At 35.1% G+C, this 18,406-nt stretch overlaps 1 protein-coding gene across 1 annotated transcript in view; it reads right to left on the reverse strand.

Annotated features, from left to right (window-relative positions):
* LOC149786025 (E3 ubiquitin-protein ligase rnf213-alpha-like) overlaps positions 1 to 15,731 on the reverse strand; it is a 94,794-nt gene extending 79,063 nt beyond the window's left edge. Inside the window, exons 1-2 of the mRNA XM_089978100.1 lie at positions 15,491 to 15,731; positions 5,832 to 6,151 (exon numbers count right to left, since the gene is read on the reverse strand). Coding sequence (XP_089834226.1) covers positions 5,832 to 6,126 — 295 coding nt within the window. The 5' untranslated portion in view covers positions 6,127 to 6,151; positions 15,491 to 15,731. The remainder of the gene's footprint in view (positions 1 to 5,831; positions 6,152 to 15,490) is intronic.
* Positions 15,732 to 18,406: the final 2,675 nt, after the last annotated feature.

Here is an 18,406-nt window from a genome sequence, read left to right on the forward strand (position 1 = left end):
TACAGAACATATACTATGCTTCTTTCTGCAAGTTGCAACTTTTACCCTTTGTCAACACTAAATGCACTACATTTGTTAAAGTTTATTTTCTTGAATTCATATCTTTTCAGTTTTAGTTAGTGTACTGTATTCATTCAAGTAGCATTCACAGTTTTCCAAGTACCTGTAAAACCTTAGTAGCCGTTAGGTGACCTACCTGCAAATGCTAGGTCTTATAATTTAATGAATAAAGGCATTTTAAACATAAGTCTAATGAATACAGAGTAAATGGTAGAAGGCAACAGAAAGTGAATGTTTTAGTTAAGGCAAATTAAAGAGTACCGCTAATTTCTAATGGTATCTTTAAAAGTATACTGGTCGGACAGAAATGTCAACAGTCATCATCTACTTCAGCCTCAGTCCAGTCACTGAAATTTGCTTTTACTTTCATTTTCTTCTGGGGATTGCTTATTTAAATAAAGCTTTAGCCATCATTTGACTGACAGTTACCTTACTACTGATCTTTTTTCCAAATGTCTATTTCCATGTCTGCATTTTTCTACATCCACACCATCAGCTGAAGTTGACTGCACAGGCCATGTAGATAGAATGGTCACATGCAGACTGTGAGGCCGACTCATCACATGTAAAGATGGCAGCTAAATGTAATCCCACATTTGAAAAGGGATTATGCTGTGATTAATCTGCATGTGCCAACTGTTTTTAGTACAAAACATGTATTCTTATTTTAAAAAACCTGGTCATTTCCTAGCTGCAGCATTATAATTCTTAAAGGTTGCCCGATTATGACCAGTACACAATTTTCACTTGCAAATACCAATATTAACTCAGAAATGCAACCATTTTACTGGCAACTTCAAGAACTGACTGAAAAAGGCAGGTACAACCATATTTTCTTGAGAAAAAAAAGAGAAATCCAATCACCTATCACTCATGAGTAGCCACAGGTAATCTATTTGAAAATTATAACGACCATTCAAATTTTAGGTTGCCAAACCATACAAATTTGGGTACCAAGACACTGAGAGCTACACTGGAACTGACACTAAAGATGCCAAAATAGGTACCCAGATACTTGGATACCTGCCTGTTGATAATAACCCGGGTAATAAAATGAACAACCAGGTACCCGTTTAAAACAAAAAGTATTCCATGTTCAGATCGAGACACAGAATAACGATTACAGTTCGAGGCTTGTGTTGTGTGCGCATTTATTCATCATCTCAAGGGCTCGTATAGTTGCTTACAATTTACTTGTCATACGTGTATTATATAATAATACAAGAGAGGACACTTCTCTTCTTTCTCACACAACCTATTTAAGAATCAATACTGATATTTAAAGCTTGACCGTCCTAACTTTGTGCCTGCCCGTGGTTCATGCACCATTTTTCTCACAATTTAAATGCGCTTGTTTTGACATACTGATTACAATGTCAATACCTTTCTTTGACAGCAACAGTAAGTACTGATTAAGAAATATTCGACAAAATAAAATTTAAATACATACTACAATTCAAATAATAAGCACAATAAAAATGTCCAGTTTAACTAATGCCATTTTTGCCTCAAAGTCTGTGGCCCTGAAGCGAGTATTAGCCTTTCAAGTCAGGGGCACTGTTCATATGTTCGTTTACTGGATCTTTTTTATTACCAGGAAACCCAAGACAAATACTTTTGTCACTGCAAAGGCAAGACAAAAACTTGCTTACCATGACATGCACTTCTTATGCCATGTTAGGAAAACATTAACTAAACAGACAACTATACAGAATGAAATTTTTCATTGAAATATTTAAATATAAGGGAAATCTTTGTTATTTAATAACACTGAAAAAAATCAAACACAAATAGACTACATGTATAAATATGGTACTTATTGCAATAATTTTACATGAAACAGCTCAAAGAAAACAGATAGGATTCTTCAATGTGAAACAACTTGTCATTGATTCATTGTATTTTGATACTACATACGTAGCAGACCAGTCTAAATTGAAAATAAATGGTGCCAGATATCATTTTTTTTTAAAAAGGAGGCTGTATCGATGTGACTGTTCCATGTTATATGACTGAAAAATGTTAGAGGAATATCATTTTTTTTTTTAAAGGAGGCTGTATCAATGTGACTGTTGGATGTTATATGACTGAAAAATGTTAGCGGAAACTTAAAAACATGTTGCACCAGACCTTCATTAAGGAATGAACCATGGCAGGCCAAAGATACTACAACAGTCATCATTTGTGGACTTTATGACTATTTGCAAAAGTTACTGTAGACATGTAGACTAGTTAAAGTGAGTACTATGCATACATAATTCATCAATTTCTTTTGTGTCTATACTACTGTATTAACTACTAATCCACACGGATTTAGCTGATTTATGACAAAAAGTTTAATTGCAGATCCAGTAAATAGTAAAAATAAATGTACATTAAATAAAATAAATATGTATGTTTTTCATAGTTTTCTGTAGTTATGGCATGTAATATATAGATTACTCTTTTTATGCTCAGATTACGCTTTTTTGCCACTTATGTTAGTAATAAATTATGCTTATACCTCTCTTGGGGGTTGGCATGTGTGAACCTACAACAAAGCAGTTCACATTTAATATAATATCCTTTGATTTGGATACCCAGGTAACTGATCGTTAGGATTGATGGGTACCTGGTAGAAATTACCCAAAATTCTGACATCTCTGACAATCTAATGGGAGAAAAGAATTTCCATCAATTCAATTTAAAACCATTTCTTCTTTTTCAATATTGAGCATTGAAACCATTACTGATACTCTACAGTTATAACAAGATTTTCAAAATTAGCTGCTGTGGTGTACATATTGGATATCAGCTTGGCACCATTTTCATTTAAGACAAAGTTGTTATCATTAGAAGTCTTTTTGCTGAAAACCCATGTCATAATGATCATCCATTCCGGAGGAGTAGTGTCAAGAAGATTTTAAGACATCATCATGGTAGCCATATTGGACTGGTACCATTTTTATTTAGAAACAGGATGGCTGATATGGTTACCATACTGGATGTCAGATCAGCACTACTTTTATTTAACACAAATTAGACATCATGAGATGTCTTTTAGTGAAAACTTAATGTTGTTATAACCATCTATTAAGGAGGAGTAGTGACAAGAAGATTTTAAGATGACCACTTTTGTGGTGGCCATACCAACTGTTGTTTAGGACCTAGGAAGAAATAATGGTTGGCCTGCAGTGAGGTTGTACATGTGTACATGGTTTTATCTGTGTGGAGGCCAGCATCAACATCAACACACTAGGTAATTCAATAACCCTGCCCATCTACATCAAAGTGAACTGAAAATGAAAGTTGCTGACTTGCTGAAAATAATAAGTGGACAAAATATACCTTATTTTCAGAACAAACCTATGTATGGGTAACTGGTACACAATAATAGGCTGAAACTTCATTCTATCATTGTCACTGTACAAGTATTACCAGATGTAAATAGGGAGATCTCTACTGGGCTGAATTTAGACTGATCGAGGGCATCCAAAATGGAATTTTTGTCAAAAGCATCAAGCACACTAGCATATTATTTTCATCATTTTAAAATTTACTCTTGGACAGATCATACTTAGAATTACCAGTCTTGCCAACAATTTTTTGTAATTCAGCAAAACATTAACAAACTATGGGAATTTAATTAGCTGTTTGTACCTAAAGTGACCACTTTACCTGCAACGTGGACTGCTGCTTATTCACAGAAATCTAAATATAAAACAATCTGTATATACTACCAATAGTCATAAACATAATATATGTAAAATCTGGGCCTGTGATCACTCACCTGGTTGACATTAGTCTAAATGCCCAATGTAGCCATGTTTTGAATGGTCACTAAAGACAGGTGGACTTTCAACAGAAATCACTGCACTATATAACTAAAATACTCATGCAAATAAATGTATCACTGTATCTTTTTCATACCATCATTATGGTAAAAATATGTTTACATTATAGCCTCCACTTGAAGCCCACAGTAAATTAGGCACAATTTTTTTTCAAGACAAACTTGACATCAAAAGAAGTCTTCCAGTGAAAACCCCACTGTGATGTGACTTTCTATTCATCAGAAGTAGCAACAATTATCTTTTTACAATGACTGCCATGGTGGACATATTAGATGTCAGATCGGCATCATGCTTAATTCAAACCAAACTGATACCTATCAAGAAGTCTTTTAGTGAAAACCACTTGTTGATATGACCCTCCATTCAAGAGGAGTATCAATAACAAGATTTTCAAGTTGTGGCCAGTTTGGATGTCCAAATGGCACTATTTTCATCTAGGATGAATTCACCAGACATCCTGAGAAGCCAATCTTTGTTACTGTTCACTATAGGATTAAGCTGACCTTCTCTGTGCCCCATTTAACCAGCTTTACTTTGAGTACTACAGCTTCCAGGCAGCAGAAATGTAACAAACTTAATCAATGACACATTTACTGATTGCCTGCAGAAATGTAACAAGCTTAATCAATGACACATTTACTGATTGCCTGCAGAAATGTAACAAACTTAATCAATGACACATTTACTGATTGCCTGCAGAAATGTAACAAGCTTAATCAATGACACATTTACTGATTGCCTGCAGAAATGTAACAAACTTAATCAATGACACATTTACTGATTGCCTGCAGAAATGTAACAAGCTTAATCAATGACACATTTACTGATTGCCTGCAGAAATATAACAAGCTTAATCAATGACACATTTACTGATTGCCTGCAGAAATGTAACAAACTTAATCAATGACACCTTTACTGATTGCCTGCAGAAATGTAACAAGCTTAATCAATGACACCTTTACTGATTGCCTGCAGAAATGTAACAAACTTAATCAATGACACCTTTACTGATTGCCCAACAAAGGAACAATGTGAAAACTTGACTTTGTTACCTCTGATTCAGAATTAGGTTTAGTAGTGACACCTTAAGTGACTGTCCAACAAAAAGACAGCCTGCACACTAGATATAGTGACCTTTGAAATTTATTTGTTCGGTGTTAAGTTTTTATTATTGTTTCTTTTTAATATTTATTGGATAGTTTAATGTATACAGAAATTGAAGGCAATTTGATATCAAGATATCTGGGATATCCTATGACAGAAATGTCTGGTTGCTCTGTGTATGTGCTGGTCAAAATCTTTGAACTGGCGATCATGTCTGGCAAATTGAGGGATTTAAGGAAGCCTGGTATAAATAATCATATTGTTTTATGGCACATCAGCACAATCCTGGCTATATAGTGCCAATTAAAAGATAAGTTAAAAAAATTCAAATCTTATAAGTAAAAATTCTACCAAATAAATATGTAGTTTTATTTATGTAATACCTACCTGAACATTTCAATATTGCATAGTTTACTCTTTCTGGGATTGAAAGTAACAGTGGGAAATCAAAGTAGTGTTGGTGGAGGAAATCTGGCAATAGCAACAAGTAAGTATTACACCATTAAAATTAGTCTTAGCCTCCCCAACAACAACCCATATATTTTACTATCAGTAATAAATTGCATAGCTGAATTTGCCTCATCAGTAGGAGGCTGATGACCAAAGAAATCTAGTGAAGGAAAATCAAGGAATACTCACCCTTATGGTAGAAGTGTCCACTACTGCAAGATGGCATTCTTTTAGTACACTTTTTGTAGCATGATTATGAGCCCTACCTGAAATATGCCTTCACTCTTGTGTGCCAAGGAATGAAGGCAGAAGTAGTCTCAAACCAACCAACACTACATGGAAGACTGGTAGGTAAAGTATGTTTTTGGTAAATGTATTACTTACCAGAGATACCATTCCTAGGAAAACCACAGTCAACACAGAAGTCTTCATCATCTGCAAATGCATGACTGCAGTTTGCACAAAGTACAACTTCCTTCTCAAACACAGACTGGTCCACCTTGACTCCACACTTTTTGCAAAAGTTTTTGCCTATTTGCAGCTCTGCACCACAAAGGCTTCCATTTTTTTTCTTTCCTATGCAAAGTACTGTCTTTCGGGTGCTGACAACTTCTCTCCCACATTTTGAACAAAAATCACAATCCTCCTCCAATGGATTCTGACAAAATGTACACTTCATGTTTCACAATCTTCATGTCCTTTTTCTGCAGAGAAAACAATTACAAGACATTAAAGGTATGACAATGAAAAGATCTGTCACATAACAGAAAGTACAATTCTTGTTTGTTAATGAATCTAAATCTTGAAATATTGTACCAATAGTAGCCATACACTAGACATCAATTTTCCATCTAAAGACTGCATACAGCATCCATATATACATGTAGCATTGCCAAATTAAAATGAATATGGCACAACTAGCAGCTGTCATGGCCAAGCATTATTTATACAACAAGAGTCCCTGGAAGGGACTGGCACTCTACTGATCAAAAAGTTCTGATAATCCACCTCAAAATGGTGGAAACCGAAATATCAGCTGAACCCTTAAGGAGGAAAAAAAGGTGCTTTCTACACATTCTTGTCCCTCTGGAAGCTACCAAATAAAAACATAAAGCCCTAACTGGACATGAAAGTCTATAATGACTATCCCCAGCACAGATGCAACTGATACTGTGTATTTCAATCGGGGAATGTAGCAACCAATGGAAACTAGGATTTTTTTCTTAAAAAACCTGAATGGCAAAGGGGAGAAACCAAAACATAATGTGCAATGAAACTTGCTCCTTCATCTTCTGGACACTAAGATGAGCAAGAAAACAGTCTTGAGGGTAAAGTTCTTGAATAAGCTTCATCCAAATGTTCATTGGGGTTCTTCTTGTGAGGAGGAAAGATAAGGATGCATCCTAAAGGTTGATGGAGACAACCCAAACACCAGGTTCATCTTAAAATGTTCCTCCTGCAGAAACCTGTTTAATGAGAGAAGGTCAATAATTCGTTCAAACTTCCATCCAGAAATAGAGGCCAGAGATCGGTTGTTGAACACCCTCTCTACTATACCCTTCTGGAGTCTAGAGAAGGGAGTTCAGCTTTTCCTTTAATTAAACTAGATCCAACTCATGTAAAAAATGGGGCACCTTACTAGAGGAGGAAGATATCAAAACTGAAGCTGGTATCCACCTTTTGAAATCAAGAGGACCCAGCCACTGTCCATGATGCCAGACCAAACCTCTGAAAAATGTTTGGGAAAAAACAGAAGAGGAACACTGCAGTTCAACCAGCAGGTCCCTGGGGCTGTCCCACAATTTTGTTAGTAAAGGGAGAAGGGCCTACAAACTTCATCCCTGAGTCTTTGCAGCACTCACAGTCTGTAATTTTAAAGAACATGGTGCCAGATGTTAAGTGAAATGCTTTATGGTCTGAGTTTGGTATATTATATCATGGAGAATGTTAGAGCAGATGGATCTTTTCAAACTTCCGCTTTCAAAACATGTCAGATCAGAAAAAAGAACAAATCAACACTGATTTCCAGCTGACACATTTCTGCAACACTGCTGTAAGGTTGTGATTTGGTAATATGCAGAAATAATGTCAACGTAATGCTGCCAAAACATTACATGTATACATACATGCCAACCCTCCCCCCCCAAAAAAAAGGCATAAGCCTATTTATTGCCGTTATAAGTGGCAAAAAAGCGCAATTTGGGTGTAAAAGGTGTAATCAATATAATACATGCCAGAATTACAATTTACAGCAAGTATGAATAAGATACATTGTTATGACTACTATAACCTGGTTCAGCAGCTGGTAAAAATTCTTGCCACAAAGGGCAAATTCCATATGGATTACAATCAGGATACAAACACAATATATAATGAAAAATTATTTATATTCAGCACTCACTTTAAGTAGTCTACATGTGTAACTTTCGCTGAATGGTCATGATCTGTAATATTGTAATGATCATAGTCCAGTGCTCAGAGTGCCGTTATACATTATTCTCATATTCTTCTTTTAAAGTTTGTAAATATTTTCAACATGGCCACCAGGGTAGCAATAATGGACATCACATTAGCTCCTTTTTTATTTAGGACAATAACAGGACTTTCAAGATGGCCACTATAGCAGGCATACTGAATGTCTGAATGGCACCATTATGACCAACTAGATATTGTGAGACACTGTTTAGTAAAAACCCATGTTGATACAACCATCAATAAACAGTAGTCATAACAATATTAAAAGATCAATATCATTCAGGACGAACCAGACAGCAAACAAAGTCTGTTAGTGAAATCCCCATTTCCATTCATTCAGAAGGATTATCAAGAATAAGATTTTCAAAATGGCTGTTCTTGTGGCCATACTGGATAACAGATTGGCACCATTTTCATTTAGGACCACAAGACATAATAAGAAGTCTTTTCGTAAAAACCCTATATTAAAAATACTTTCCACACAGGAGTAGTGCAAACAAGGTTTTTAATATGGCCGCTTTGGTGGCTATATTGGACTAATGTGTGGCACTATTTTCCTTCTGGACCAAATAGACCATTGGAAAATTGTGTATGTAAAGTTTCATGGCAATCCTCCAAACTGTTTAAAAAGAATAGTGATAACAAACTTTGCTATTAGATGGACATAAAACATACAGCAGACCATCCATTAATCTCTTCTGGTCTCTGACCAGTAGAGCTAAAAATGACCTGTAAATTTCTTTCTAGGGATATTTTGAAAGTGTGCATAATTTTTGGTCCAAATGTGAAATACGGACAATAGGCTAAATTTTCAGGAACTGAAACTTTCAAGCATATAAATCAGCCAATGCTGCAATATTTACAACTTTCTTAATATACTTGCATCATTATGCAAGTTACACATTTTTCAGGCATAATTGTGCTCACACATCTAGTGTATGAAATTCATTTTATTTTTTAAATATTTTTTATCTTTAAGTTTTTTCTTTGAAATAAAGGTAAGGTAAATTTGCACATTTTACTATAATTACAACACTCAATTTCCATGGTCAATAGTTGACTTAAGTATTTAAGGATCATGGATTACCACATCACAACAACAGCAGAATGCATGCACAGATAAAACTTAAACATATATCTTACTACAGATCTTGAATATAACACTCATGGGACCACATCAAAGTTAAATTAAATAAAATCAAATTCAATTAATTTAATTCAAAAATAAAGAAGGTTTTTTAACTGATATCTAATGATAAACTCTTAAGATAATGATTACTATAATCATTTTTTTAAATCATTAACCCATTGTCAACTGTTACTAGTGATTTTCTAAAACTGCCACTTGTTGTATCATTGACCTTTTACAACTTTCCAGCTCTGTGTACTGTTATGTATATTTAATTTATGCTGTGTGGTTTAACTCTGTCCATGATTGAGGGTTGAGGGTAGAGTTCTGGCCTTCCTAACTTTTGTAATTTTTGTCTAAAAGATGTTTACTTTTGATCTGAGTTAAAGGCCTAACCTTATTTACAAACTCTGAATGTTTTAGAAGTCAACATTTGATTGATTTTACAATATGATGTAATTTTCTATTTAAAATGACCCACATCCTGAACATTTTATTGAGCCTTAGGTCAAGTCAAATTAGTATATATAGGATGAGGTAAATAATTATTCATTCCTGTATTTAAGTTTAGACTGTGGAATAATTACTGTAAAGTTCAGATATAATTTAAGAGGAATCATTTATTTAAATTATTCTTTGGAATTACAAAGTGCTCTTTGACTTTTTGGACTACAACACTACCTTTGGATTATTGTGAATTCATTCGAAGACATTCTGGATTGTTATACATCAGGAATTTTGGTAAATCAATATTTTCAAGACTATGGGTATATCAGTGCATTCAGTATGGAATTCATTCAAAAGACTCTATACTTCTTTGACTTGTCACAGAACTTTTAAAATTATTTGGGATTTAATTCACAATACTGTAAGTTCCTACAGAAATACATTATTTGTTAATTTTATTAAACTTGTTGGATTTGCTTATTTTGTTCAAGACCATAGCATCATAACAGTACTTATGAATCAGATAACATTATAGAGAATCAACAGGAGTAGTTAGTCCATCTAAGAAAAATCTTAGGAAATACAAATGGAGTGAATAAGACAGAAATATTTCCAAGGTCCTGCAGCATACTATAACAGGAGTCCCTTGAATGGACTTATGGTCTACTGGGTGAAAAAGAATTTCCAGGAATTCAAAATAAGATCATTTCTTCCTTTCAATTGCTAAATGTTATAACCATCTATGATATTCTTCAGTGATAACAAGATATTCAAATTAGCTACTGTAGTGGGCATATTGGATGTAAGACTAGTACCATTTTCATCAAGGACAAAGTAGACATAGTTAAAAATCTTTTGGGCAAAATCCAATTTCATAATAATATCCATTAAGGAGAAGTAATAACAACAAGAATTTCACAACAGCCATCATGGCAGCCATATTAGTTGTACAACTGACACCATTTTCATTTAGAATGAAAAAGATATTATAAGAAGTCTGTTAGTGAAAACTCCATTTGGAAGTAGGGATAACAATATTAAGGGTACGTCATTTTCATTTAGAACCAAAAAGACATTATAAGATGACCACAGTGGTGGAAATACAGGAGCCCAAATCAGCACCATTTTCATTCAGATTAACTAGACATCATATCCAATCTTTTAGTGAATGCTCCATGCTATATTACCATCCATTCAGGAGGAGCAGTCATTAACAAGATTTTCACAATGGCTGCTATGGTGGCCATACTGGAAATCAGATTGGCACCATTTTCATCCAGGACCAACAAGACTTCATAAGAAGTCTTTCAGTGAAAACCCCAATGTGGATAGGAACATCCATTTAGGAAGAGTAGAAGTAACAAGATTTTCAAGATGGCCACTGTAACGGCAATAATGGAGTTCTAAGCAGTACCATTTTCATTTAGGAAAATCTATAGCATATGATGAATGTGTGTGTAAAGTTTCATATTTACAGCAACATGGATATGTGATATTGAAAAAAGGTAAATTCAGTTTTAATTCTGGGAAGTGGATGCTTAGATGGGCCTTGTAATGGACTTCATGAATTGTGTGAAACATAAAAATAGATCTAAAACCAGTAGTTTGGCCCATAAAATCCACTTCCAGCTGTACCAGCCAAGGAAGGTCACAATTAATTACAAACTCACTTCCTCAAGCAGACAAAAGCTTTACAGTGCCTAAATACTCAACACCTCCCTCTTCCTTAGGCTAGCCCTGGTAGACCCAAATACACTTCATAAAATTACAGAAGACCATGCCACTAATCAAGATAATAAAAATCAAAAATCCAAATTACATAACACCTCTGACACCTCCCTCTCTCCATGCCCAGTTAGGCCTAGATATACTTCATCCAAGTGTAGAAGACAATGACAAAAATCATGATGAGACTTCTTTCAAAATATAATGCAGGTCACAGTGGCATGACATCTTCAAAAAAAAGCATTAGGCTAAAATCAATCCAGAAAGAAAGCAAAGACAATTTAGCTGGCAAGTTAAAAATATTACCTATTAAAGACCAAATCTGTTGGAGAAAAGCCAAATTAATGTACAGGATATCCCAATCCCATAATAGTGCTCCTGAATATTTACAATCACTATTCCAGTATAGACTACCTGGCAGTACTCCCCACCTGCAATCCATGTCTACCAAACAGTATAAAATTTCCAAGCCAAATAAGGAATTATTTTAAAAAAAGTTTCCAGTACTCTGGAACTTTGCTCTGGAATAGTATTCCAGTTAAGATTAGAAATGCCCATAATAGTGCTCCTGTATAGGCTACCTGGTAATACTCACCACCTGCGATACATGTCTACCAAACAGTATAAAATTCCCAAACCAAATAAGGAGTTATTTAAAAACCTCTCTCTAGGATAGTATTCCAGTTGAGATTAGAAATGCCCACTCTATTTCCTTCTTCCAAACCCAATATATCCAGTGGCTTCAGAGATGCCACTAAAATAAATAAATTCCTTTGTATGAGGGCCTCAAGGTAGATTAGTTTTTAGCTAATTGTGTTACCCTCCTTAAATAAGGTCATTATTATTATTATTATTATTATGGAAAATTATTTTCTAAGTGACTTGATAGCTAAATAAAATGATCGAGGATCTTAATCTATAGGGGGGTGGGTGTGTGTGTGTGTGTGTGTGTGTGTGCCTATATATTAATGACAGGGTTGTATATCCATATATGTATGTATGTATGCAATTTTGTTTGTGTATGTTTATGGTTATATGCTGCTTTGCTGCTATCCTAATGACAAAATGTCATAACTTGCACAAGCTGGATTTAAGGACTCAAGGTACTAATGGTATGGAAAAATGGAAACCAATCTAGAAATGGATGAAGATAAAATAGGGTATATTTGGTTTGGCTGGCCAAGATTGTTTGATAATAAAAGTTAGATTTAGTAAAAGGAATCATTTGAAAAAAAAATTTTTATTGATGGAATTTCATTTGTTTAACAGACTTGAGTTTGGAAAACTCATTACTGAAATTAGCAGCTGACTCTTTGGTGCAGAATTGAAAGCACATGTTTCAAACTCATGTAGATCCAGAAAATGCTGTAGCTCATATGGTTTTCTCTACACAGAATATGTCATATCAATAAATACTGATTGATCATAAACACTCAGAAATGTACATTTATTTTATTTTTTATATCATGGTGTTTGTATAGGTTTACTATGGGAACTGAATTAGTCCATGAGTCCTTAAGTGAGGGAACGTTGTGCAGAGTCGCCCTAACTCTCTCATCTTGGCCTATCTCAATTCAGTGGCACAGCAATGTCAAGACATCTCGAGATAGGTCCAGATGCAGTAGATGGCCATTAGGTCCTGATGCACCTGAGCTGATGCCCTGTGCTGTCCATACATCTCTAGCCAGACTGCCTTCATAGCCAGCAGATGAGCATATCTGCTTGGCTGCCTGATCCACCAGAAAGGACTTACTAGAGAGTCAGGCATAGCTTTCCACTCTGGCTATATGTGCACGCATGTAGATATACCTAATGTGCGTTAACATGACAATCTATTAAAGAGGACTAACGATAACAAGATTCTGTGGCAGCCATATTGAACATCAGATCATGGCCAGTTTAAGAGTTTAAGATGATCTTGACATCACAAGAAGTCTTCTAGTGAAAACCCCAGGTCAATATGACTTTCTGTCGTAGTGAAGTTGTGATAGCAAGAGTTTTAAGATGGTTGCCATGGCAACCACATTGAATGTCAGATTGGGATCATTTTTATTTAGGACCACCTCGACATCAAAAGACGTCTTTCAGTAAAAACCAAATGGTTTTTTATTTTTTCAATATTCCCTGTATGTAGGAAGCCATGGGTCGGGGAGCCATCCCAAAATCTTCCTTCAATTTTTTCTACATAAGTCTCGTCTTCACCAGGAATACTAGGTACAAGAAGAAAAGAGGATAGCCTGAAAAAAGAAAATACTGTAATATGCAAGAAAGAAAAAAGAAAGAAATGTGGAGCAGAGGAGATTAAGAAACAGGAGTATTGTAAGAGAATAAGTATATAATGGATTTACAAATAAATCTTATAAAACTAGTTCCTTTATTTGATAAAGACATAATTAATGTGGAAATATAGGGAGTTCAGCTTTTAATTCATTGCAAAAATAGTACCTGGCTATGGGTCCATGTTTTTACCGCAAACCAGCACAAACCTACCGCAAACCACCTTTAAAATGGGGGGCCCCGAGTGGCCGAGTGGTCTAAAGCGCTCTCCGTTACAGATCACTGCCATCTCACCTCTGTCTGCGTAGGTTTGAGTCTCTGATTCGGCCAATGTGGGTATGTGAGAAAGCTTGTCAGTAGCTTCTCGAGGGTTGGCGGTTCTTTCCGGTGTTTTCCCGGGTTCTTCCTCCACCTTTAATAGTGGCTGCCATGTATAGCCTTTCGTGTGCTGAAAAATGGCGTTAAACCCTACAACAACAACAACCTTTAAAATGCATTATAATACTAATTTATCAGCAAAAATATGTTGCAAGTAAATAAAACGTGAAACTTATCCTATATGTTAAGAAATTTTTAAATGACTGTTAATTTGACACCAAGCCCGATTTGCAGCAATAAAGTCTAGTTACGATATGCGTATTTTTTTCTTCATGACCATTAATACATCCTTTACATTCATCAGATAATGAAAATAAATAACTTTATTTGACTATATTTGAGTGTACTTTAATACATTTCAGTGCAAGTTAGTAATTAGCTACGATGTAGCCTCAATGTCCACAAAGATGGGGTATTAATATTAGTACTATATAGTGACTAGATGTGCATTTCTTTTTTCATAATTGCTATTATTTTTATTCCCCAAAATTTGATTGTACTGATACAGTGTCTAGAATTTTCCCTAGAAATTCCATATATTGCTGGAATGCATAGAAAGGAGATTATTTTAAACAGCGTTTCACAACATATATTTTTTGCTGTTCTTTTTAATAGACGTAATGTAAATTTTAAGAGTTTTCAACACAAAACTGTGCCCCCTCTCCTTGAAATTCAGTAATGAAATTTGAATCATGTGGACAAATTCATTCTGCATAAAGCGTCTAAGACCGGGATACACACACATTAAACATGTCTGCAGACTTACAAGAAGAAAAAAAATGTGAACGATTCCAAAATTGGAATGAAACTGATTGCTCAGATCTTTCTTTATATACACTGTCTATTGCAAATGAATTTTACAATAGACCCCACATGACATAATTAGGCCTACACTTCTCATTTTGCGCCAAATTTGCTATTCATATGACGTAATCCAACCAACAGAAAGTTACCGAAATAATCTAAAAAGGTCGAAATCCCAACAGCCACTGAGAAATTAAGCCATAAACACCATTTAAGTCTTATTATTAAGAGTATTATTAATAAATGTCAACATATGCATAAGCATCTATTTATAGATCTATGCAATACTAATTAAACTCTTATGATACTCATCACATAAGCAAAATTTAACTCTAGATATTCTGCACTATTTATTGCCATGAATAAAAATTATAAAATCATGAACCAGACGTTTCAAAGATATAGATATACATATCAACATATTTATAAAGGTGGGTTGTGGTAGGTTTGTGACGGTTTGCGGTAAATATATGTACCACCTCGCTACCACTGTACAAGTCCACAACGATCAATAATTTTCGTTCCAAAGGTTTCTGATGACATTTAAGGTGCAGAGCATTCAACATTCAGGACTGAATATGCTTTGGTCAAACTATTTTGGTGCTAAATTTTAGAACAACAATTAAAACTGAATTTGAGTAAATACGCCTACATGCCCTGTACGAGTTTTTACTATAGTAGGCTAATAGTAACAGTGATAACACGTTTGTGTTAACGGACAGACGGATGTAGGATGACATACCATCCCATAAGCTCTTCAGATCTATGACGAATAGAGCTAATAAATAAAATATACAAATAAAATAACCTAGTTTTGTAGCCGTTTTGTTGTACCCGAGATGCCGGTTGCCTCGGAATCAAAACGCTCTGATAATAATCAATCATAAAAGCATCGTTTTTAAGAACTAGGCTATGGATATGTTCAAAAAGTCACAGTCACATAGTTCACGCAAAGCATTACAATATAAAATAATGTCATTTAACACAAATGTGTTGGTTTTTCCACTTCCCATGCAGATTTGAACATACTGGGGCTGAAATTATAAAAGATACACGTCACGTGTTCGGCGAAAAGAAAACGAAACAAGCCCCGCTTTTGTTTCCGGAAAATTTCTTCAACATAGCATGGATTCAAGAGTCTCTCGAAACATACCGACAAGAATTATATTAATTTTTTTTTTGTTTTAAAACCCACAGACACATGTAACCTACTCTCCAATAAATTGCCTCTTTATACTCTTGTATGCGTACATTTTCCAAGTCCAAGTTAAGTTTTTCAGTCTCAAAATGCTTAGCCAAAGCTCGCTAGTGTTACGGTCATCTTGTGGTATTATCAATGTGTCTCAATATAGGCCGCCGTCATTGACAAATTACATTAATCAAATGATGTAGTATGAAATGATTTAAACCAACAAATGAAATGATAAACTCAGATACCAAATAACGTGGTACTAAGAGGCTCTAAGCGCTAAACATTGGGCACTAAGAACATAGTAAAGCATTATATTACACCTAAAGCAATAGTACTAAAATCGATAAATATTGTTAACAAGGGTCGTAACAGATACAATGTATTTTGAGTATCAACTCTGCCAGGGCCATGTATGCTTTCAATTCTGTGAAGATAATTATTCACCATAATCGTCATTATTGTCATCATCGGCAACATCATCACCACCTCCAGGCGCAGCAGCAGTAAAACAGGACATGGATTATGTTAAAATGGTGTAAATGACTGTCTCGTAAGAGACCCAAATTCACTAATGAAGTACAGATCAATGTCGCTGACACGTTAACTCATTATATATGTTTCTTCCCTTAATGAATACCTTTCTGAGATACAGCAGCAGAGAGGGTGAACAGACCACATAATCCGTCACGTACGTTTTTTAGACCAAAAAAAATAGTGACCCTTCACAGAGGTTATTAACATTACCGCGTCATTGATTGACCCAGACAAACAAGGGATGCGGTCACCACCCTCTCTGCTGCTCAGTTATTCTGAATAATCCTGGAAATTATCAGAGTAATCCTGAAGATCTTTATCAAAATCTTGAGGATCTTTAAATTTTAAATAATACTCTATCTCTGTTGGTGGTTTTTCTATTTTGGGGTTTATTTTTTTCTTCTTTTTCTGTAATACGCCATCAAACTTCTATATCGATCTCCAGCGCAATTTGCACAAATCTGACACAATGTCGTGAACCAGCATGAGGATTTTTTGATAAAATATAATTATGTCTCCTGCAATATTCTCCATGGCACCTTTTGTTGCATTTATCTGTTGTTGCTTGAATCAGCCGCTCACAATTGTGCATTATATTAATGATACCTGTTTAATTAAATTTACACCCTCACTGCTGCTATTCATCCAAATATTTTATCAAGACCTACACGATATCTTGTTCTAGGATCGTGCAAATTTATTGTTATAAATCCATGCGGAGTAGCTTGCGCTCGTGAAAAGAAGTTTTTTTAATTTAATTATATCCATATCACCGCTGCACCAAGTTTGATGAATATTTCTCATCGTGTGTGTATCAACTCCATTAAACACAACTAAAATATTACAGTTATCTCTGATCACTTTTGGTATTTGTGTGTATCGTTGAGTAACGTAAATGACATCAGTGTTTTTATGTCTACCTCGAGAAAATATTCTAGCTGGGTTTGTTTGTTTATCCAGCATTACATCGTCGTATACAACCAAATTATTAATAAATCCGTCTATAGAATCTACTGATGGTGCTTCATCAATATCAGTTATAAACTCGATAACATCGTCATCCAGTAATCGCGCGTTTTCATTAAAATCCTTGAGCACATCATAACATCATTGATCATCAACTGACCGGGCTACCAAATACAATTTATCCCACTTTAACCATCAGTAGTAAAGTGGGGCACTAGAGCGACAATGGGAATTAGCATTACAGACCCCCCCCCCCCCCCGGGCAAATATAGCGACAAGGGAAATTTAACATGGAGAAAAATCGTGGGCAAATATAGCGACAAGGGAAATTTAACATGGAGAAAAAATCGTGGGCAAATATAGCGACAAGGGGAATTGAACATGGGGGGAATAAAGTGTGAGTCTATCTAGGGACAAGGGGGAACTGAACATGGGATTTTTTTTTTTTTTTAAATTTTTTTTTAAAAAAGGGGTAGGCAATGGAAAGTCATTCTCTTTTCGAGAAATATGGGTGGCCCTGAAAAGGGCCTTTGGTTTTTCTTCTTCTTCTTCTGCTTCTAATTTCTTCTTTTTCTCCACCAACTTCTTATTTTCTCTCCTACACTCTTTCTCTTCTTTTTTTTTCTCCTCTTCTTCTTTCTTCTCCTCCTCTTCTTTCTTCCTCTTCTCATTTTCTTCTTCTTTTTCAATTTTTTCGTTCCATGCTCTTATCCTTATCCTTTCCTCTTCATCCTCCTTCTCCTCCTTTATTTCTTTCATCACACCACTTATCATGTCCTTTACTTTTCTTAAGTTGTTAATCTCCATCTTTACTCTATGCGGACTATAAGAATAGTGGTCTTCATTTAGTCTCACTAGCATTTGTTCCATCATGCCCAAATTGTCAAGGACGTCTTGCAATGTTTGCAATTTATCGAGGTGGTTTGAAGCCATCTTCTCTGTAGGATGGTTTGAACGACGAATACTGTGGGTTCTTATACGAAAAGCGCGGACGTGATGGAAAACATCCCCCTAAGACATAAAAATTGATCT

The sequence above is a fragment of the Sinohyriopsis cumingii genome, chromosome 12 (assembly GCF_028554795.1).
Source record: "Sinohyriopsis cumingii isolate HCF-2022 chromosome 12, ASM2855479v2, whole genome shotgun sequence".
In the NCBI taxonomy this organism is placed as follows: domain Eukaryota; kingdom Metazoa; phylum Mollusca; class Bivalvia; order Unionida; family Unionidae; genus Sinohyriopsis; species Sinohyriopsis cumingii.